This window comes from Cyrtonyx montezumae, unplaced genomic scaffold, assembly GCF_038088225.1.
Source record: "Cyrtonyx montezumae isolate F1298 unplaced genomic scaffold, pur_monq_1.0 scaffold_7, whole genome shotgun sequence".
In the NCBI taxonomy this organism is placed as follows: domain Eukaryota; kingdom Metazoa; phylum Chordata; class Aves; order Galliformes; family Odontophoridae; genus Cyrtonyx; species Cyrtonyx montezumae.
The window spans coordinates 17,591,882-17,615,252 of NW_027072078.1; the positions used below are offsets into that span (position 1 = coordinate 17,591,882).

The window sequence follows — 23,371 nt, forward strand, 5'->3', positions numbered from 1 at the left end:
ATTATGAATTATTTTAGAGTAGTTTAGAAACTACTTTCTTGATAACACAAAAGTGGAAGTAATGCTGCCCTCCAGCTGTGAATTGGACCCAGATGCTCCACCTTTCTTGAAGTGTGCATGTTTTCCCAGAGCTGGGCTTGTTTCAGCTGTCACGCTGCTTCCCACATTCTGATTTGCTGGAGGGTGCCTGGGCCATCTACTCCACACACTTCATACATCTTCACGCAGCACCTGTTGGCTGTGCATTCATCCCATCAGTGGCTCTTACTCTGCCCATAACACCTAATGTGATGGAGCCAACAGGGATCAAAAAAAAAAAAAAAAAAAAAGATTGAAAATGATGGTTACAATGCCTGTGAGCCTTCTACCACCATCTCCCAACCCAGTGCTTTCATCAATCAATGACTGGAGAACTAGTTCATAAGCCCCAGTCCCAACGTGCTAACTACAAAGGCAACTACTGTTTAAGGAACTTTGTTGTCCTGAGGACTGAAGGTTTATAAGTAGAATTCCTTACTGCTCATAATAATGTATATGAAAAAATGTACTGTTAAAAGTATCAGTAGTGAGCAAAGCTGATAAAAAATGAATGCACCCAAGTAGCTTCAAATGTGTTCTTGTCTTATTCTGAAATTAAATGAATGCAAAGCAGCACACATAAAGGAGCACTCTTCTGCCTATAATTGTTACACCTACAGTACTTGCAAGTAATGTTGAGGGTTGAAAGATTAAAGATTCTAGGAGCCTAATCTAAACAGAAAATTATGCCCCAGGATATTTTGCTGCATCTCCCATCTCTCCCCTGCAAAGTGGGTTAGCTTTGTTTTTCTGAGTGCTCAACAGCAACAAGGGAAAAAGACTTTTTAAGGTAGGACAAATATAATAGAATTTGCTTCTCACAAAGCCTTTAAGGTCTCAGTTAATACTACAGAATGTTTGGGGGATCTGGGAAGGCAAGCAGATTGAAAATAAGGTATTAAGATTAAAACAATAAAAACAACAGATGGAGACTGGGACACAAGTCAAGCCTCAGTAAGTAAAAGGCAACTCAAAGCAAAATACACTCTTGCCACATGTTATGAGGTTACACTCTTAAAAGTAATATCATGAGGTGTTAATCCCTCACTAGCATTAAGACAACACGTTGCACGTAACTCCTTCCTTCCAACAACAAATATTTCCTTCATTTTAGGAGAACTTAAAAAAGATTGTTCCAAAACCTTATAGCACAAAATCACAGAGCTTGTAAAATAATACAAAGGTTTGTGTACATCTGCATTGTGTATGGAGAGGTAACATTTCTGTATTTCTAGTCCACAGGCAGAACAATGCGTATGAACTGTAGAAGAAAACCCTTGACCTAAGAATATCAAACAGTGCTCTCACAAGACACAGACACAATTTCTATACTGTGAGTATAATAGAACCATGTTACTGTTTAAAATATTTATATTGCAGTTGTCAAAGTTATCAATTAACTAGGTAAATGGAAATATTTCAGTAATGTATGTTTTATGTCCGTATTACAGAATAATAAACATCCCTTATATGTGATTAATAGGCACAGATCTATAAACACTGTTCACTTAAAACCTAGAAGAAAGATAGGTTATTCTCATTCAGGTCTACAAACTTGTTTTGCTTCTGTTTGTTTTCATAACATTTATAAAAGCTCAAGAAGTTGTGAAAGGCATTCTAGCATAGCAAATTGGTTCACTGAGGAAGAGAGTTGAAATAACATGACTTTTATCTCCACGTATCTATAGTAACCTTGCTGTTAAAATAGTTTTAACTTATATTAGCATAGTGCATGATGGGGTGGGGGTCTGGGATGTTCTGATTAAGGAAAATACCTATTCAGAGAGCAAGGATCAATTAGTGCTCTGAAGCCTCTTTGCACTGAGCCCTGAGGAGTATGGGAGCTTTTAATTTGCCTGGTCCCATCTATCAGTTTGTCTCAATTGTGCTATTCCATCCTCATGCATCACACCTTGCATTCAGCCTGACTTTGCCTCAAGGACAGCCAGAGAGAGAATATGGCCTTTGAGAAAATGAAAATCAAACAAAGCTAGACAACGTTCCAAGTCCCAGTGCAGCTAGTAGCCCCTCATCCAACACACAGCCAAACTTACGTGGGGTCCGTACAGGGTTCAATGTGCTCATTCTAAAAATGTGCTTGGACTGTGATGAGCTGCCTTAGGAAGATGCTGTCCTTCTCTCTCATCAGGAACTGAAATGCATCTAGATCCATTGTTTCCAGACTTACTCATTTGCATCTTTGAATTCTGCCCCATGCTCCTGGGATCCCCATCTAGAAATGCTTTTTACTCAAATGCTTCCTAGTAAATGGAGTCTTGCTTTCCTTAATCATCTTCCGTGACCCCCTCCCTACAGACAGGGCTGCCCCAGAGCCTGCCAGCTGCATTCAGGTCCACATTTGTGCAAGTCTCCCAGACTTTCCCTGTGGTACTGGGATCGGAAGAGAGGAACATCCTCTGACATAAAAGTAGGTCTAAGGGTACCATTTAAATTCTGGAAATCAAAACATTTTAACTAATTTAAAGGAGAATGACAACCAGGCTAACGTGAAAAGGAGATTTTATACACATACAAATATTTTGTTATACTGGAGTTTTTCCATCTGTGTAAAATTAACCTTCTTATCCAATAGAATGTGCTTTGTGTCATGCCAGAGAGCAGCTGTCTATAATCTCTTGCATACAGAGAATTTACATAACATCAGAATTAGCAAGAAGTGTGTGTGTGTGTGGGGGGGGGGGGGATGTGGAAACCTGAATGGAAACAAGCAAAAGACTGATGTGGCTGTGTTCCACAAAGTACATTCAGCAGCTGCATTGTGGCTCTGGAACAAAGGAGAATATAATTATTGTTGTTTTACTTTCATTTCCCAGTAGCAAAGCAAAAGCCGAATGAAAGTGGTTATTTCTGCAGGAGAGAGCTGGCTCAAGTGTGCACATGAGGTCCCGCAGGGAAATCTCTCAGGAGACTATTTCTTAGCACTGAATAACTCACACACCCAGTGAAAAATATATCAGTAAAACTCACCAGTAACACTTTGTTATTGCAGAGCTGACTCAAGGGTTCTGATGCCCCGAGGATAAGACTCAGCCACACCTGCTGGGTTAAGGCAGGACTTGACTGCTGTTGCTGTCTGCAAGGAGTGATAATTGCTGGGGGGGCGGGGTGGGCATCTACTTCTTTCACATGGCTGCCCCACACACATGCTCCCAGCCTTCCAGGGCACTAGCAAAGATAAAACTGGAGGACAGAATTCCGGGCTTTGCTGATGATCAGCATCCCTCTTGACTTGCTGAAGAGCTGCCACTAGCTTCTTCCTTGTGCCAGAAGGAGAGCAGCTACCCAAAGTGAAGCAGCAGAAAAGGGGCCTGCCTGCAACAGTGAATGAGCTTTGTGCGCTTCTCAGCATATGAGAGCTCCAGGTGGCCTCCAGTGACTCTTTGTGACTACTGCCTGATGGGAACGCATCAATTTCTTGGAGCTCATCCTGAGAGGACTTAAGAGATCTCAGGCTCTCATCGTTGTCACTGAGACACCTGGATAAAAAAAGAGCCTTGTGAGCCTGTCCTTAAAGCTTTAAATGTAGATAATAAAATCTGGTTTGCTAGCCTCTCTCTTTCCTGTGATCTGGATTGCTCAGTTATCTTGAGCCAAGAGCAAGCCACTGCATGCAGAGTGCTGTCTTTCAAGGAGGGACCTTCTCCTTTGTCAATAACTGTTCTAATCTCCTAATCCTTTTGATGCAGAACCCCCCCCGGGGAGCTGCAGATCCAGCCTGGAACACCGTGGGAGGTTGAGGCTGCTTCCTGCTCACAAGAGAGGTGAGGCTTGTAATGGTCCCTCCCTGTAGCCAAGGGTTTCTGAATTCATTTGCGGTGCTGAGTTGATTTGCAGTATAGGCAGGTGTTCAACCCGTGCACTACTTGCCTCAGTTTGTTGCTTCATCCTTATTTACGACGGCAAGAAAGCTCTTCATGCTATCTCTCTCATTTGCATTTTGGAGGAAGTCATCTGGCCAGAGAAATGTCAGACCTGCACCACCATCTCGTTTGCTTGCAAAAATGGGTACAAGAAAATAAATTGACAAGAATTAAGTAAGGAAATGTAAACACCAAAGCAACTGAGGTGCCGGATGGGCCCCACCAATCCACATAAAAGGAAGAGCTGAAGCCAGTGAGATCTCACCATACACTGCTTGGCACTTCAAGGTGCAAGATGCCTGTTGCAGCACTCCGAAATGCACACAAATGATATTTAGTTGCCAATGCAAGCATCTTAAGTGCTGACCAGTGAGAATGGGCAAAACAGCAAGAGGAGACACTGCATTAACACAGCAAAGGCAAGTCCTGATTATTTCACAGTCATCTGATAACAGTGCAAAGTATCATCTGTCACATGCCCAAGGTATCTCAAAGTCTCCTTCAGCTCTCAGTAATGAAGTGGGTCCCCACCCTTCCACCAACAAAACAGAACTGCAACAGTTCTACTTCCACTCCTGGGAGCACATATTACTCATGGCCAATAACACCACGAAAAACCCACAAAAGACCATGCTTTTTGTCATTAATATGATCTTTAATAAATGGAATAATGCACCATTTTACAGCAAGCCTTTTCTTTTAGACCTAAAGAATAGCCTTTTAAATGTTCTTATCCAATGTCTCTGTATCAATACAATCTTTTTATTTAGGTTTATATATAACAAAGCAATTCTTACAAGTATTCATAGAAAACTCTGTAGTGGCTTTAACAATGTCAGCTTTCATAGTGGCATCCACGGATGATTAAAAAACAAAAATTAGCTTTTATTTCATACTCACACTGTTCCATGAAACACAACTTATACAGCATAGCAAGGGTATTGGGCAGCTTATACAAAAGAAATAATGAAAGCAAATATTTATAAATTCATACATGATATTTACTCAATCATTTGAGAGAAAAAAACAAAAATACCCGTTAACAAAAGGGTTCTGAAGAGACTCCACATTCTAGGGTTTCTCCCCCTCTTCCCCAGAAAAGCTCGCTCAGAAATTAATGCTCTCTTCTCTTTACTGTCTGCAATAAGGAAAATGTCAGTTTCACATATCCTTATTTCAGCTTCTACAGAAGACCAAACCCTAGAAATCAGTTTTTGCTGTGTTCTTTTCTTCTGCATACTGGGGAAAAATAATCAACAGCGATTGTAAAATAAGATTCCAGCTTGTATAAATGTGAATAGAGCACACTTTCCTCTAGAGACAAAACGCAGACGAGAAAAATTACAGACAAACCTTTTAAAATACATTTCAAGACTGTGAAAGAGAGGAGTCACAAAATCAAGAAATTCAGAAGTGACTAATGAAAGTCAGCAATAACACAGACTTGCCCGTTTCTTTGTGTTTGACCTAAATATTACAGAAACATTTTTTATTTTCTTTTCGTTTGAATAAACACGATGGAAGTGTGATACTTCATGATACAGTTCTGAAGCACAAAAGAAAAAAGTGAATCAAGTGCTCTAGAAATATAAACCTCATACATTTTTGCTGTTTTAAGAACTAGTGAATGAGTTACAAAAATTAACTTTTGGGAGATCTAAAAACTAGTAAATTATAAGGGTAGTTATTTTTGCTTTAAAATAGCTACCAGACAAGATCTATGGTCCTGACAGATGTAATCTATCTGCAGAAGCCTGCAAGAACTTTGCAGAAATCCTTCCTTACTGTGACAGTTAGGGTGTGACCTACGCACTGAAGTTCACCAACTGAATGCCTTGCAACGTCACACAATTACTGATTAGTAGGCTTTAAAAAAAATCTGACTACTACACTATAAACTAGCATAACTCCAATTAGTTCTTGATTGTTATGCACATATGTAACTAAACTACAGTGAAATAAATAGAATTGGCCACAAAAGTAATTCCATATTACTAATGCACCACAACAGCCACTAAATCAGACCTGCATTAAGCCCAGATAAATATCGAAGGGCTCTGGTGTAAATGAGGATTTATCTGAAAACCTCGCACTATCCCTCCTACTGGTGTAGGCCCATCTCTCAACAGTAACCACAGCTGAACTGGTACTGCCCTAGTGTGGAAGCCTGAACCAAGTCACCAGCTAGCAGCCCCCAGAATACCAACAGCCAGGGTTAGCCCACGTGGCCCAGCATTCCACATTGGCTCTCCCAGAGCTAATCGTCTCAAAAAGTTTTTAAACCAATGCCAATTGTTGTTTGCTCCTAAGTTATGGAAGCACCTCTTTGTTTTCAACAGCATTCGGCTCAAGCACCAGCTTGTTTGCAACTTCCATATTGGTGATATGCTGACGTCCCAGATAAATTTGTGCCAAACAGGACTCCCATTTTGATTCAAACGAGTGCCTAAATCTCTTCTGCAGAAGCAGAAGTTCCACTACCAGTTTTAGTCAGCACAAAAGACATCTCAAAATGAGAAATCTGATTTCTTACGTTTCACATCAAAATCAAACATAATTAGGGGGAAAGAATAAATAAAAAAATAAAATAAATGCACGTCTACAGCTTTGAGTTTTTCTATGACTACATAGAAGCCTAAAATGCAGTTGAACTTAATGGTCTAAACCTCCTCCTACATTTAAAGGCTTACCACACACTTAACTACAGCAGTTACTGCATAAAAAATCTTGTAAAAATTATAATATATTAAAAATGTCGAGGGCTTTTTTCTTCAGCTTGAAAGGAGGAACCTTAAATCAGTGACAAAGTGACAAGTACGTCATGGGAAATCTTACATTGCTGGATTATGTCACAGTCTGAGCCCAATTTAAGACAATTTAAGAATGAAATCTGAAAAAGAATATTATACCTGCTACCAGTGCTACCGTCTGATGCTGTAACTCAGAATTTAATCCTGGAATTTCTGCATGACATACACATGCATCTAAATACATACAGAGAGTACATAAAAATATATATATATATATATTTGTCTCCACTGCAATATATTTTTCATCGAAGAAAGGATTAAACAAAAATTAGTAAGTCCATAAAAAAACAAAAAGGAGGTTAATATATTTACCTGGCAAAATGCATAGTGGGAAAACAGGGAGAAAAGTTCAAATGATGCAAATTTATGGAAAATATAAGCCATCCACTCTATAACCCAACTTTCATAGACCAATCAAACCTATTTCAATCTTCTTTAGTAAGCTGCTCCAAATTTCATACACAAGTCATGCATATACTACTGTACTAGGCAATTATTATTTTTGTGACTTAAAAAAAACCCCTCATTTTCAGCATTGAGAACTTTATCATTTTCATATAAGTAAAAATTACAGTATGATACAGTTTTCCTCTATTAACTGCAATGTGACTTAAAAAAAATCCTTAATTCAGCTGTAACTTTCCCTTATATGACTCAATGGAAGAATGGCTGTGATCTTTTTGAATATTTTTTAATAGAAGAAAATTATTGCCTGAACGTTAGACTTAGTAATGTTATATTAGTGGACTTCTGTTGTTATTTTGAACACTTAGAAATACTAAAGGAATATAATTCAAGAAAAATACAAGATGACTGAACACTGAAATTATGGCATATACTTGTACATTTGTATTTTCTACATAGCAATTCATTATTGTTAAATTTTGCTATTCCACACAAATACAGAACATCCTTATTTTCCTTTCTGAGGCAAGCAGAATTAATGAATTCTTTTTAAGAGAGTTAACAGATGGGAAGATACACACCACTTTATAAAGATGTATAAAGGTTTCTTCCGCCCCCCCCCCTCCCCCCCCGAAACCTGACATCATCCATCTTGTATTGCTTTTTGTACCCTGTACTGAAAAAAATCCTATCTTGACTGCCTTTGGAAATGAGGTTATTTTCTAAATGGAAACAAGACTGACATGAATTATGGTAAGAAAGCAAAATACAGAAAAAAAAAGTTGTTTCAGAGAATGTTCTAAGGATGATGATACTAACTGGTCTTCTTTTAAATTAGGAATTTCTATATCTTTCACCTGTGCAATTTAAGTGCATCTCTGAGTTACAAGAAAGACATGCTAACTGTTTAGCACATGAAACTATTTAAAATATTGAAAATATATGAAAATTCAAAGTCAGGAAAATGTTCCAGATACTTTTACTTGCAAATTTCCAATTTAAAAAGAGAATAATATTGACTATGCTTACATGTTCATATGGTTCATATGGTTAGAATTCACATTCTAAAAAACATGTAATGTTGGTCAGTATCTCTATTACAGGAAACAGAAAAAGGGACACTGTATTAACCTAACTAACTCATTCAACTTCTTCTAGCATGTCATTTTTTTTAAACCAATAAGCTTTTGGATTTTGGTTACATATACAAACATCACAAATGTTTGCAGTAATATTTTACTTGAATTCCATTATAAATTACATAGGAAATATTCTACTATTGCCTATTTGACAGTAGCACAACTCATAGGTATTTACACTATCATTCTTTTTTTTCTTCATTTTTTCTACTTTTAACTTGCCTGCAATATACACAAGATGTTGATAAAATATTATCAACTTTCATCATTATCCTAAAACAAACAAACAAAACAATTTGTCTTCCTTGATCACAGTACATTTACCACCTATCCATGAGTCTGATCTGTAGAATTCTCTCTTACATGTATTTTATTTGGTTAAGGATGTTTCCTCAAGACATGAGATGAAATTCAATATCATTTAATTTACAGAGAAAGTATTCTGTGGAGACTGGATTATGCTCTGTGAATAAAAAATAGAATAAAATAGGACATTAGTAAAATAAGCATTAAAGACAAACTACTAATCTGATCTCATCCAGCTGTGCAGAATTACTATATTTTGTTGTGCACTTAATAGTTTGTTTTGACTGATCTTCACAACTAAATACTTTTTCTCTATAGGATACTTTGTCATAAAGTACACATTTCTGTTGTGCTACAAATTAGATTTATCCATGGTAGGTTACAAATCCAATACCTTTTACTAATTGAAATTCATCTCCAAAAGGCTTTCCAGGAAGTGATAGAAAAAGATAAAGGAAATTCTTATGCTTGGTTTAAAAATGTTTAACAAAAACTGCACATGGATCTTCATCTGGTATAAAAATTATTTTGATTGCATTAAGCATAAAAGAAGTTGGATTTTTTACAAAGGATTGATCTGAAAAGAAAGGCTAGAATATTGCTGCAAATCTGTCTTAGCAGAGAGAACCAGTCAGAGCAAATAACTTTTCTTTCCCCAGAGTCTGTCAAGTTAGGAAAGTTTCCTAAATATGCCTTTCAGCTCACATTCTGAAATGCTGATGGATGATACATATGTCAGGGAAACCAAAAAGTCATTGGAAAAGAAGAGAAGAATCTTCAATATGCATGATACAGCAATCATCACAAGACAACATACTGTACTTCAAATGTAGTCCAAAAGAGATGAAAAACGCAGCCAACGTTATGAAGAGAATGCCAAAAGTTCTGATTGAGGTCTTGAAACCCAGCTGAGCAACTGGCAGGTTTTCAACATCTGGGATGCAAGACTGCTGCAGATGGGAAGCTGGGGAGTGAATTAAAAGTAAAACCAGAGAAAGGCTACATTTTCTGAAGAGGAAAAGTATAGTTAAGTGTTTATATATTAAGATAACAATTGCACCTCAGAGCTGTTATTTAAGCTGGTGCCTAAAGAGCACAGGGAGCCCTGTATTTCATAGCTTGTATTTCTGTAACTAAATTAACTAAACAAAAATTTGGATTTTGAGTTATCTCTTGGAGATACTTACAAGAATCTAAGAAACATTTAATAAGCACTGAAGGAGAAAATCATAGAAATAAAGCACAAGCAAGCTTTTGAGAAGTAGCATAAATCGGATGTAGCAAGGAAGAATTTATATCAGTCATATCAAATGTACAAAACAGAATTGGCAAGTTTACCTCATAGGGACAAATAATACAATAGCAAGGAAACAAACAAGCTTGAAAGCAGAGAACATCTGTTTCTGACTGTGAGAAGATAGGTTGGGAGAGGCAATTGTCTGCTGCCAGTATCCTACCATAAGAGTTTGGCAGGATGGCTGCAAAGAGTTTATTCTATTTTAGTTTTTGAACGTGACCAGTTTTCTGAGGTAAAACTTGACTCATTACCAAAGACTGACATGTGTTACACACACACACACACACACACACACACACTATATATATGTATATATATTTAATTTAAATAGTTTTTACTGAAGTGTTTTCCATCAGAGTACTTCTCGGGTGGATGGATAATTCTTAAGTGAAAGGAAGGCCTGACTAGTAAGGAAATTAGTTTTCTTTCAGTAGATAGTAACAATCATTATTCTAAGAAAAAGTAAGATTTACATATGACGGTGAAAGTAATCATCTCAACACTTAATAGATTCACAATCACTGACAGCTAAAATCAATGCATGTAGCATTACGTGCAAACTGAAAGAAGGGTGTAACCAGAAAAAAAACAAACCTTCCTCCCCATGAATTTAAAAAGCAAGCAATAAGATTTTACCAAGATGAATGAAGAGCTTTGAAAATGTGAGGGGAATAAGAGTTTCAGCTCAGCAACAGCAACCAATCAGGATGCACCTACCTGCAAAGGTCATCAGGCCAATTTTACCCAGACTGCCTGGAAGATGTTCACTCAGGAAAGATTTGTGCCAAGTAAGATTCATAATTTTCCTCTTTGTTAACAAAATATGCTAACAAACTATCTTCACTAGAGCTCTTAAGTATGACAGCTACTTAGATTTCTGGTTAAACTGCATTTTTCAATGTACATTATTAGTGATCTAAGCAAGGTTTTGCATAAAATACAATGGGTGAAACAGCACACAAAATAAAGTACAAAAATGGCTGACACTTTTTCCTTACATTTGTTCAACAATTGGTTACTCAGAACTTGTCAGGCTGGAATCTACTACCATTAAGGAAACTCACTTCAGTTGAGAAGGATCGAAGGAAAGGTACTGAACTCAATTTTTGTTCCTTTTAAAAAGCCCTTTCAAGCTGGGGAAAGTTCATACATTGTCACCTCAGAGCACGAAGTGATATAGGCAGCAGCTTCAAGCTGGCTACGGTGTGCAAAGTTCACTGTCACAACTGGCTGACTGCTCAACTGTCAGGGAAAACAAAGACAAAAACACGAACATGTGGCAGTTTTAGAAACACTTTTCAATAAAGCATACTGTGAACTATAGACTATTGCACATTTCAACATGACACAAAAAAAATGGAGGGGCAAAAGAGAATACACTTTGTAACATAGAAATATACAGACTACCTTGTGCACAGAAATCAAAACATGGTTACAAGACACCACTGCAGTCAAACCTGTCTTATAGTCTGCTTATGATCTTAGTGACCTTAAGAAACTGGTCCAAACTGATTATCAGCAATATCTTTTTTTGTTTTTTTAAAAAAATATTTTGAGACCACATTTTTGATACACATATATATATTCCGTGGTCAAAACAGACAGACTTAACTTTAGCGATACTAAATAAAAGTGCAAAAACGTTCAAAAAATAAATCAAAATAAAAAAATATGGAAGCATAAGCTAAAAATTTTCTGCATAGCTGAAATCTATTTAAAGCGAGTCCTCGATAGGGGTTGCTGACAGGAGGAGAAAGCAGTTTTTTAAAATGTCTTCTGTATGTTTGTTTCAAATAATGGAGGGAAAAAAAAAAGGAAAAGAAAAAGGTCATTTGTCGGCTTTTAAAGTACTTCACAGGCAATTCACTCCTGCGTCCTTAGATACCATTGTGGTGGCAGTGCCTCCTTCTGCAAGGTAAACAGCAGTGCTGGATTTGGAGTGCACTGCCCGGTCACCGCTGTTATTATTGACCTCGCAGTGCAGCGGCTCAGTGGAGATGACCCATGTTGAAGGACGCCACCGCTTCAGCGAGTAAGGAGTTTTCACACGTTTCTTGATCTTTTCTCCTGAGCCCGATTTGCCATCCTGTGAGGAGTCACCTACTGAAAGAAAAAAAAAAAAGCAACAGTAGAAAATAGTATTACAGGGAATGATAGACTGAACAGTCCAGGGTCGTTACTCATGCAGAACAAAACAAAAAGCAGAAAATCCTACTAAAATAAGCAACTGGATGGCAGAGACATGACAGCGTATAGTAGCTGCCACTAAAACAAGGGGGCAGATTCTGTTCTCTGTCAGAAATTACTTCAGTGAAGTAATTTGTGTTACCTTGAATGCACATTGGCATCAAACAGCAGAATCAGCATTTGATATTTGAGGGGCTTTTGCAATCATAGTATCTTACATTACCTGTAATGGAAGGCACAAAAAAAAAATGTAGCTACTACAGGACAGCAAAGGCTAAACATTTAATAGCACAATTAAATCACAGATCCCCTAATCCTACTTGGCCTCACAAAGCAGTTATTTACACACGGAACCCCAGGCAAGAGCTCAGGTCTTTGCTAGGAGGCAAATAGTCTATTTTCTCTGTTAGGATACTAAATCAGGATTTGGGATGCTGCATTGCAAAACTGGGAAAAACACTTGCTTGTCAACTTCAAACAGGACAAAAACTCAGCAATAGAGGTCTGATCTTAACTTTCAAAACTTATTTTTTTCTTAACCTTCATTAAAGAAAGTTACTGCATTCCTAACCTTCAATTAAAGAAAGTTACTGCATTAATTTTTTTAACTTCAATATAATTTCCACTCAAGTTAACAAGTAAAGACAAAAAATAAGGTTTCCTGCTTAAAAGGAAAGCTTACATATTCAATTCCTGAATATTCAACTACATTCCCTGAAAGATCTGTTCTAGTTCGTTTATAAACTTTTTCTTCCCAAGCATGCGATGCCTGGCACCCCGGGTTAATTTGCTAGTATGACAGCCTCTACCTAAACATAGTCAGAGGTTTGCAAATATCTTTTGATGACCACAGTATATTCTGGAGCACGTTATCTAGGAGGTCTTTCCAATAGGCTCCAAAGAAACTCACTGTATGTACTCAACTATAATTATGACTGCATTCTCACTGTGATAAAGAGATTCTCATTGTAACTTCTTACATTTTTAGGCTTAAAACTCTAAGGCAGATTTTTCTAAGGGATTCTACTCAAATTCATTCTCTAACTACTTTGACTATTTTTTAATATGTACTTAGTGAACTGACAAAGGATTGCTTTAACTGTTGAAGCTCAGATAGCAAACTAGAGAATGCCTGACTGCCCATCTAGGCTGGACTAATACAGTAAAATCAGTTGCTTTTAAAGTTATTAATCTATAAGAATACAATAAAAATAATTTTATCAATGATTTTATAGCCAGCTACTCTTATGAATGATGAAAAATAAGGAGAAGATGATACAATGTGTCCCTGAAGAAAGAAACAGGAGACATTTCAATCCGTTGCTCCGTTCCCTGAATCCAAGAAGACAGAATAGAAAGGGACAGATATTTTTCCACGTATGTGGAGGGAAGATAGTGACCTAAAACATTCTGATGAAGACAGAACACTGAACTTCATTGAGAAGACTGAAATAGTTCTGACAGAAATTGAATTTATTATGAGATTTGTTAGGCACGCTTTGAGGAGTGAAAGGAGACACAGAAGTTTTTTCAGGCAGATATACGTAATTATTCAGCAAAAAAATGCACTGGGGAAACTTGTTCAAGTTCTGCTGGCACTTACACTGCATACTACTGCTATCCAAACTATTTGTGGCAGATAGATCCAGCGAATTAGGCCTCTGTGCTCTTCTAGTCTGAGTCTGCCCAGGATTTCTGGCTACGTTCTGGATACTGAGTGTAGCTGTGTCTTGCACTGGACATGGATTACTGTTATTGTTATTAACATTTGTTCGGCCATTATCAAGTTGTCGCTCTCTCCTGTCTACTAGGCGGTCCAGAACACCTTCATCATGGCCAACCTGCTGCTCCCGCCTCAACAAGGGCTCATGCTCATCAGGGCTTGAATTAATATTCAGTCGACTATCCTCGCCACTGAACTGGTTCTGAAGCATTTCCTGGGCCCTCTGTGCTACTGAACTGGCTGTCTGGCCAGATGGCACTGCCCCATTGGCATACTGGGTTGCGCCAGCATGAGAGTTTATGCTGTGGGTTCTACCAGCCACTCCATTCATGGTAACGGTCACCACATGAGGTTCTGCGGTATTGATAGTGTTCATCTTGGCAACACCTGTTTCAACTTGCTTCAAGTTTGATTTGTGTTTGCCACCGAATTTTAACCGTGACTCCTTCGTTGAATTTTTGGTGTTTAGAGGAAGGCTAGTAGGCCTCTTCGGAAGGTTCTGTTGCTTGGGTAAAGGATAGACCTGAGCAGATGGGACATCTGGAATCAAACATGCTTGACCATTGCTAGCTTGTGTGAAATCCTGTTGTCCTGTCACCTCTACTGCAAGTTTTATCAGTGGATAAAGCAAGCTGGAACTAGTGCTGCTGAGTGGATCTGGTCCACTAAACTGCTTGAGTGAATGTTCCATCAGATTCTCATCAGAACTTTCTTTCAGATTCTTATCCACTTCTTTTGGATCCAGTTTATTTGTCTCTAAATCCTCCTCTGTTAGCTGCAGACAAACCGGTGTGGGCCCACCTGGCTGCATGACATTTGTATTATGTAAGTTTGTTTCATCTGAATAAGGTATCTCAGATATGGTGGTCATGCCAGTGCTAGGAGTGAGGCCAGTTGTATTGGTGGTAGTAGTATTGGTGGACAAACTGGTGACACTTGTCTCAGGACTAGGGATGCGAGCTTGTGCTTGTTGCCGCTCATAGTTAATGGAGTTTCTATTCTTTTCCCCTGAAGTCAGCGGTGTAGAGGACATTGAATGTTCAGAAGAAATATTCTTCACTATGCTGTCAGTGTGGTGGATTGAATCTTCAATGTAGGAAGAAGAAGAATAATCTGGATATGGCCTTATCTTTGACACACGTCTATGATGTGACAGGTTCCTTTAAGAAAAAATAAGTGATATTAAGATCATGCATGTAAATATTGCCATATATTATAAAGCCTCTAACTTAAAAGAGATGAATATCTGCTTCTTTTTATGCATAAACTAAGGACAGATACAGTAAAAAAACCACTGAGATCTTATTTGAAAAATCCTGGGGTTTTTCACCATTTTACTAGGACAGCAGCTTTGTCACAAATGTTATTTACACAAGTAAATCACATAACACTAATTTTCTTCTAATTGTCCAATACTTGTATTTGCACAGTTCACTGCTAAGATACTGCTGTAGTTGCAGAGAAGTGACAATGAAGAAGGGAAACAAGAACTATATACAAGAGCATAGGAAATGCTAGAAAATGATGCTAGGAAAGAGTCACAAGCTCCTAAACCGTGAAAAATGTACAATAATTTTAACAATTTAGGTGTTCCATGCTTCAAACAGAAATTTTTCATGACAAACCTTGCCAACACTACCCTTCCCTCAAATCCAAATCTCTGGTGTGTACTATTTAACCACTAATGTCAGTTCTGCAAATTCTCGCTCTTGCATCATTTATAATCAGAGAAGGGGTGCACACATTGCCTTTCTTGCTCGGTCAGAATAACCACGACTTTAACAAGGGCTCTGTAGATCTTAAACTAGATAGCTACAAATGTGAGTCTTGGTGATTACCGGAACTCTTACTGCCTGAACACTGATAGCTTTTAGCAGAACATTTTAAACCAAAGTTCAACGCATGGCTTAGAAAATAGTCTTTAAACACAATTCATAGCCCGTTCCTGCCTTTTTAAGCTTGACTGGATAGTTTGTCTAAACTCAGCTTAACAGGCCTCACTGTGATAAAAACAGTTATCTACATACAAGGTATGCTTGTAAGAATCCAAAACCATAAAAATGTTTATTTTGTGAATTCATGTAAAGCAAAACATTCAGGATCATACAGAAAACCCATATGAAGACTAACTCCCATAACACTTTAAACATTATGCAGAAACATTAAGTGAATGGTGTGCTCTAGCTTCCTTGAGTGAGCTAAGCACTGGACATTAATTGCCGACTAAAACTGACTTTTTCTCTTCTTACCGCTCATTTTGCATGGCAGTTGACATCGGATTGACTGTTGGACTAACTGATTTATTTCTCTCCCAAATCATCATGAGTTCTGCCATTCTTTCCTCAGCACACTGGGCAGTTAATCGAGCTTCAGCATCTTGATCCCAACAGTCTTCAATCGTTTCTTTAAGTGACCTCACAGCCTGCCAGGAGACAGACAAACAAAACCACTTTTTTTTTTTTTTAATTATTTTCCCTTTATATTGTGCTATTGTTCTATGACAGCACTCTGCATGGATGAAAATAGTCACAAGTTGGTGAGAAAAAGAAATGGAAGATACACAAGACAATTCCGCTCAATGCTAGTTTACTCTAGTAACAACAATGGTGCAGGACTAATATTATCATACCTCACATGCACAAACTGGAAAGATAATTATTTAGGAAGAAATAGAGTTGTTCATGCAACCTCCAGCCTGCCCTTGCTATTGTACACATGCTCATTCTCCCTGCTTTATGAAAGTTGTGTACTAAGGACTGACGGTGGCTCTGGTAACCCTGTCCTCACAGTTCAGCTAATGGTCTCTGTTTTGCTGCCCTGTACCGTAATGCAATTGACACAGCCTTGCCCAGTTCACCAGGCTTTCATTTTTCTGTCCACTACTATAACATTCAAATATCTAATAAATATCAATGAATTTGTCTGCACTATAGGAGGAGATTTTGCTGCCCTTGTTTAACAGATGGAGAAATGGGAACAAACACACTTCCCTGGGATCACACTGTGGGGTGAATGAGGCAGTCAGAATTAGAGCTCAAGACCATCAAACCCTGCTGCCATATGGTCAAAGACCTGGAGAGGAGACAACTGAAATTACGAGCACTGAACATTTCTACTTCTACAGCATCCTGGGGACAGAAAACAGGCATATGTTTATGGGCCCCTGCTGCCCACTGACGGCACACAGTTTGGCAAAATGTCTCACATCTCAGCCCAGCTTTAATCTCTCCAGCACCAGCAACCGTGAACAGTCCCAGCTGGGCACTAAAGCATTCAGTGGGCCCTGCTGATTGTTTCTGTGCCAGAACTGCCTTGTTCACTTCTGGCAGGAAAAGCCAGCGGTAGCTCTGCCTGCTAGTGAAGAGCTCCTCGCCCACAGAGCAGACTCCTGGCAACACTCGCATCTGGCACGTCACTGCTGCTCAGCGATGCAGCAATGGCTGCATAGGTGGGGATGAGCTCCCGCACAAGGAAATATTTTATCTCCCCACAATCAATCAGAGAGGCTAAGCACCTAAACCACCTGCAGTTGAGGGACACAAGTTTGAAAACAACGTCAGGATAGAGTACCGGATACATTTTCTCTACCAGAACAAAAGGCTGCATTCAGTTTTTAGTATTTCAGTTAGTTGCAATCTCACTGCATCATTAAGGTAGTGGACACCCTACTCTCCCAGCTTGCCCCTATGTAAAGCTCTCCCCTACAGTTTCACCAGTTGTAAATGTAATCATTAATAAATGTACTGGTCTCTCTTCCAGCAAATCTTTTTCTTTCAGTGTTTTAAGGATACTGAAAGGCACACAGTGACGACAGTACAGGTAGTTAACAAGACTGAAGTTCTAAAGCTTCATATTTATCATAGTTTATTTTACATTAATTTCAGGTTCAAAGGGATCTACTCTAAAATCCACCATCGAGAAATCCTACAATTCATAAAAAAGATGAAAGTTAGCAAGTTGCATTATTCTTATTTTACTATTATCCTTCTGTCTCAACCATTGATATCAAGCTTAGTCCCTGTTTGGGTTTCGCAAGTCAAACAGAAATGCTGATAACAGCCCAACTCATTTTATAGCCCTGATATTATATTTATGCACAGACTGCTCAGACTGTTGATTCATACTGTGAAAAACAATACCACTAATCAAGTTCCATATCATAACATTTGTTCAAGCAGACTGAGACTGCTTCTAAAATGAGGACTCGACATCTTTAGAATGCCTTAATTATGTGACCTAAACAGTTTCTTTTTTATTTGTATTTCTAGAAGGAAAAAAGTTAATACATTTCTCTAGTATATCAATATGCATGGAAGTGTTTTAATCTAACATGTCAGCATAGCTTTAAATAATGGAGAGAAGCCTTTTATCTCATGCCTAAGATACAGGAGGTAAGGACCTGGGTCCAGGGTGAGATTATTTTTCTAAGACATCTCTTCTAGAGTGTTTACTGAGATGTTATCCTAGACTAGTACAGGGTAGAGTGGTTTTTTTTTTTGTTTTTTTTTTTAATACATATTAGAGAAATACAGGTTACTGTTTTTTTCTTCTCTCTTAAAGTGATGATATACATCCATCCTTAAAGCTGAGTTAGTGACACCACAAAGAATTTGTTAAACAGTTTAAATATGGAGATCATTACTAGGTCAGTCTCTACTAATTCTGGAGTTTATCAATTTATAAGAACATAATTGGCATTTAAAATAGTAGCCTGCAAAACAAAACAAACCTTAAATTGCTTGTTTCAGCTGTCTTCAAAAACAGCTACGAAGCTTAGATCCTTCCAAGACCACATTTGCCAACATGGCTGTAGTTAAAAGTTGCTTGATTTCCTATACAGTTTGGGTGTGGATTTTTATTTTTTAGCTTTTGTTAAGACTGGCCCAAACTGTGCAGTAAGAAAAGCTCTCTATGAAGCTCCGAACTCAGTTACAACATGTTTTATAACACTGTTATACCAGAGGCTATGCTCCTCTCTGAAAATGGTTTCATACATATTTACAAGTACCAGCAGAGATGAGGCCTTAGGCTTCCCATTATCTGCACAGTAGCTACATATCAACTAGCAAAGTCTCTGAAGATTAAAAGGCATAATTTGAGAAAGTTAATTCCTAAACCTGTCTTTTTAGATGAGTCAAATATATGAATTTCCATACTTGCTTAAATAAGCCACCATGTTATGAGGTGGAACCCAGAGACTGTTGACACTTTGCTTAAGAAGAAACAACCCCCACTACGCTAAGGGGAGTTGCATTAACTCACTTTGCTGCAGGTAAAAGCAAGTACATAGACTCTTACAGAGTTCAGCTGACTTGCAGAAACTTGTCAGCCTGCAACAGCAAGCAAGGCTCTAAGCTGTGCAATGCTAATTTGAAACAACAAACAGCATTACTCTGCTTATACTTTTGCAAATAAAAATTACAGATCAAATGTAGCCACAAAAAACTTTGAATGCAGTTATAATTAAACAATTGCTATAAACTGTAGCCACTGCAAATTCTAAGGACCATACTTCTTCAGAAACAGTTTATTACAATGCTTATGAAATTTCAGTATTTGAAGATTACATTTTTCCAACTATTTAAGTGCATTACTAGTCTGTAAGATTTCAAAAGGCAGAAAATATTTTTCATCCAGCATCAGAGAATATGTGGGCACTTGATGCAAATACAAAAATTGCTTTTAGGAAATGATACCACTGTACAGCTGGCTTGATTGTTTCTAGGTACTTATTCTATCTCACCAGGCTGTTCTCTTTCCACGCTTCTGGGAATTTTGGTCTTTGCTTTTCCCTGGACACCAAGACTTGCATATCTTCAAAAGTGGGATGGTTTCCGACTTCTGTCTGGAAAGCCATCTGGTACTCTGGCACAGATTCTCCTGTTAGCAAAAGAAAAAACGAACAAAATCACAGATCTGGGCGGGGGGGTTGGTGGAGGAGGCATGGAAACAAAAACCAAAAAAAGGCAGGGCAAGGGCTTTCAAGTGATGAAAGGTAGCATCAAAGTCATTGTCTATCAGGATATTCTGACTCCACTCTCAAACCCACACTCTTCCACTTCCCTCCCTCTCTCCCAGAAAAGCTGAATTAACTGCAAATGAAATAAGTCTTATTTGAAAGCCTCTCAAAACACCTTCAAATTTTACTGACCAAGGGGCACCTCCAGAATGTCCTTGAGCCCGAGGATGACACCTAATGACTGTGAAATGTCAGCAAGTAAGCATACTTTGTTTGGGGGGAAATCCAAACAGATTACAAGTCCCTGCATGCACTATGCGGCTGTTTAACTGAAGAGGGAATACGGCATGTCAGATTAACTCTGTATGCTATAGCTCAGGAAGAAGATGAAGGTTACTATATTTTCTCAGTGTTAACAGTTTATTCCCCTTAGTTTAATTTTACAAGATTGACGTTGCTTGAGTTTTTCATGCCACGATCATAAAGAAAAGTATGAATGTCTAAATACCATATTAAATTACAGCACTTTTCCATCTATTTGTTCATGAGGAAGGTCTGAAAGAAAATTTGGGCACTATATCAGGCCTAAGTACTGAAAGTACTGCTTTCACCATCAATCCAACTCTCAGTGTCCAAGAGCTCTGGACAATAATGATAGTGCTCAAACAGCACTGCCATGTGGCCTGCAAAATACATTAACAGGCAATATGAAGTATGTCAGCATGATCCACACTTCGCGTGCTAACGCAGTGTACTGTTAACAGTAACCATCTCAAACACTAGATGGCATTGGCTTAACAGCAAAAAAAGCAATAAATTACTTCACTTCAAAAAGCTACAACTAGGGACTAACATGAGTTGCTGATCCTTTTTTCTGCTATTGTTTCTTCTAGTTCTTTTAGTTACCTGGGAAGAGGTCTGTACATCTCATAAATATCTCCCAGTAGATGAGGCCTAGTGCATACATATCTACTTGTTTCAAAGCAGATTCACAGTCCCTTAAGTTCACTGCTCCTTCAAGCACTTCTGGGGCCATATAGCGGATCGTACCGACCTGGAAAGGCAAAATCAAAGCTTTAAATCAAGAAGTAATTTTCAAATTCAATTTACTATAAGGGTTTTGAGTTCTTTATCTATTTTGTGTGTGTGTATGTGTGTGTGTATGGTGGTTTTTTTTTTTAATATAGTTCAATGTTTTCTAGGAGCTAAGATGGAAAATGCATTTCTCTTCTAATCAGTGCCCTCAGCTGCTACTCTTATCGGTGGCCTAGTCTTAATAAAACCTATGTTAGATTAGAGCAGTATTTCATCAATCCTTACAGGACAGTATTATGTCAAAGGACTATTCCACATCCCTGCATTTTAAACAGTGTTTTCTCCATTCCTTTGTTCAGCAAGAGGATATATAAAAAAAGTGTTAGTGCATGAGATATTACTACTGTAACACTTGCTTTCTAAAGGATGCTATTAGCGCTGTGAAGCATTCTGTGAATAAAATGTAAAGACTCACTGTAACAGCACAGATGACAAATATCCTGAGGCAGTAGGGACTCTTCAGTGTTTGTTTAAATTATTACTTGAGTAGCCTACAATCAGATGTCAGTGCATTTATGCTTATTGAAAAAAATAAGGAAAAGCAAGCACTTTCTGAATCATTGCATCATAGAAAACAAAGCTTAAGAAATCAGTTTCCTTCTTCTGCCCAGAAACCATTCTAACCCATTCCTAGCAAGATGCTTTTCCAATGTGTTCCTTAAAACCACATAAGGATGCAAATTTTATAGTCTTCCCTGGCAGTCCCTGACTTCTGCAGATTAGAAAGGTTCCTTCACAACTAACCTAAAGTTTCCCACCTATAAAATAATCCCATTACCTTTCTTCCTATTCAAACTGAATGCAAACAGGTTGTTCCTTTCTCTTTGTAGCACTTGTTTATATATTTGAAGACTTGCCTACATTTTTACTTGACTAGACTAAACAACCCTAATTATTTCAATCTTTTCTCATAGGTTACTCCTTCAAGCTCCCCCCATTATTTGGTCCTAGTTTGTTCTCAATTGCTCCATGCCTTTCTACATATGTTTGTTTGTTTTTTTCCTGTTATATCTACTTAAAGTCCATCAAATTACAGATGACACACAGAGAAATAAATGGTTCTTGGACATGGAAGGGGAAGGAAGAAAAAAAAAAAAGAAAAATCTAACTACTTTGATTTCTGAAGACTGTCTGGGCTTAAGTAATGTCTGCATCATGAGACTCACAGGGCTTGCACCCACATCTTTGTAAGCTCTGCAATCATACCCACTTTGTATATATCCTCTCGCATGCACAAAGCTTCCATCTCCAGGGCTGCCAATCTATCACCTTTCAAAATGCTAGGTGTTAATGTTCTGACAATAACAATTTGTCTCATCCTGTCAATGTTTCAGCCACTTCTCCTACTATAGCAATTCCCCATCAAAAGAATTGTACCAACTTAATATTCGTCTTATAACAACGGTTTCTCAATGTTACTCCCATACTGATTTGTCTTTATTTATATGCTGGCTTATCTTCATTTGTACTTACCTCACTAATGGCTGCATTATCTTCCTCACCTGGGCGCACCAGTCTGTTTCCAGTTAACTTCATGGAGAGCCCAAAATCACTAATTACACATGTTCCATCATTCTTTACCAGTACATTGCGGCTGTTCAAGTCACGATGGGATATTGCAGGTTTGTAATGGTCTATTTGGACATATGGAAGTACTTGTTATTATTTGAGCAGTTCTACTGTTTGGCAAAATGAGAGAACCTCATTAAGTCTGTTCACCTATTATAAACAGAAAACCAACTTATCTTGTAGAAATCTAATATAGTTGCTTCTTTATAATGAGCTCTGCAGTATGCTATCTGTAGAAAACTGACTAGCATTCATAGCTTCACTGCATTTATACATTATACAGAGTTACCATTACATAAAGTTTTAGTGTTTGCCAATAAGCTTCTTTCCAAAGGATACTGCAGCATGATTTTGGCAGGAAAGATATTATGTACTTAAACACAGACCTGCTGCCACAGCCCTGACAGCCATTCCAAATGTTCTTTCTCATGTTCACAGTCCTCTGTTAAGTGTAATACCAGCTACTTAAATGATAACTGGGATTGGCACCTATTCAAAAGATACGTAGACAGTATTATTCCAGAGAATCTGTATATGTTATTCCTGCAAGGGATTTCATCTTTTCCAAAGAGTAATTTCAGTTGTTCCTCATTTATATGCAATTTATTCAGTAAAACAGCAATAACTACAGAACGAGTTTTACTATGCCATTTTATTCTTACTGCATGAGTTCCTTCCTAGGTTATACAGTTCAGTCTATGCCTGTGTCTCCCTTATGATGGAAGGTTTACAAATTTTTTGGCTGCTAATGAACACACTTGTCTGCACATTTATAAACGATGTTAAGATGATAGCTGCAGTTTCAATCACACATAGGAATACCTATTTAGGTATTTTCAGTCTCTTAACAATGTCCTGCATTCATTCTTCTGCTGAGCTTGTGCTTAACATTTGAGATATACAGCTGAGGACTTTAATCTCA

At 38.0% G+C, this 23,371-nt stretch overlaps 2 protein-coding genes across 3 annotated transcripts in view; one reads left to right on the forward strand and one right to left on the reverse strand.

The window, feature by feature from the left end:
- Positions 1–2,772, forward strand: part of CCNYL1 (cyclin Y like 1) — a 236,616-nt gene extending 233,844 nt beyond the window's left edge. Inside the window, exon 10 of the mRNA XM_065751098.1 lies at positions 2,757–2,772. The gene's annotated coding sequence lies outside the window, so the exon portion shown is untranslated. The remainder of the gene's footprint in view (positions 1–2,756) is intronic.
- Positions 2,773–9,769: 6,997 nt separating this feature from the next.
- BMPR2 (bone morphogenetic protein receptor type 2) overlaps positions 9,770–23,371 on the reverse strand; it is a 95,108-nt gene continuing 81,506 nt past the window's right edge. Inside the window, exons 8-13 of one of the 2 annotated variants that reach the window (XM_065751075.1) lie at positions 22,354–22,514; positions 20,692–20,839; positions 19,570–19,706; positions 16,076–16,248; positions 13,707–14,986; positions 9,770–12,019 (exon numbers count right to left, since the gene is read on the reverse strand). In XM_065751075.1, coding sequence (XP_065607147.1) covers positions 11,769–12,019; positions 13,707–14,986; positions 16,076–16,248; positions 19,570–19,706; positions 20,692–20,839; positions 22,354–22,514 — 2,150 coding nt within the window. In that variant the 3' untranslated portion in view covers positions 9,770–11,768. Of the gene's footprint in view, positions 12,020–12,227; positions 12,327–13,706; positions 14,987–16,075; positions 16,249–19,569; positions 19,707–20,691; positions 20,840–22,353; positions 22,515–23,371 lie in introns of those variants that run through there. The other variant, XM_065751076.1, reaches the window with a different exon arrangement.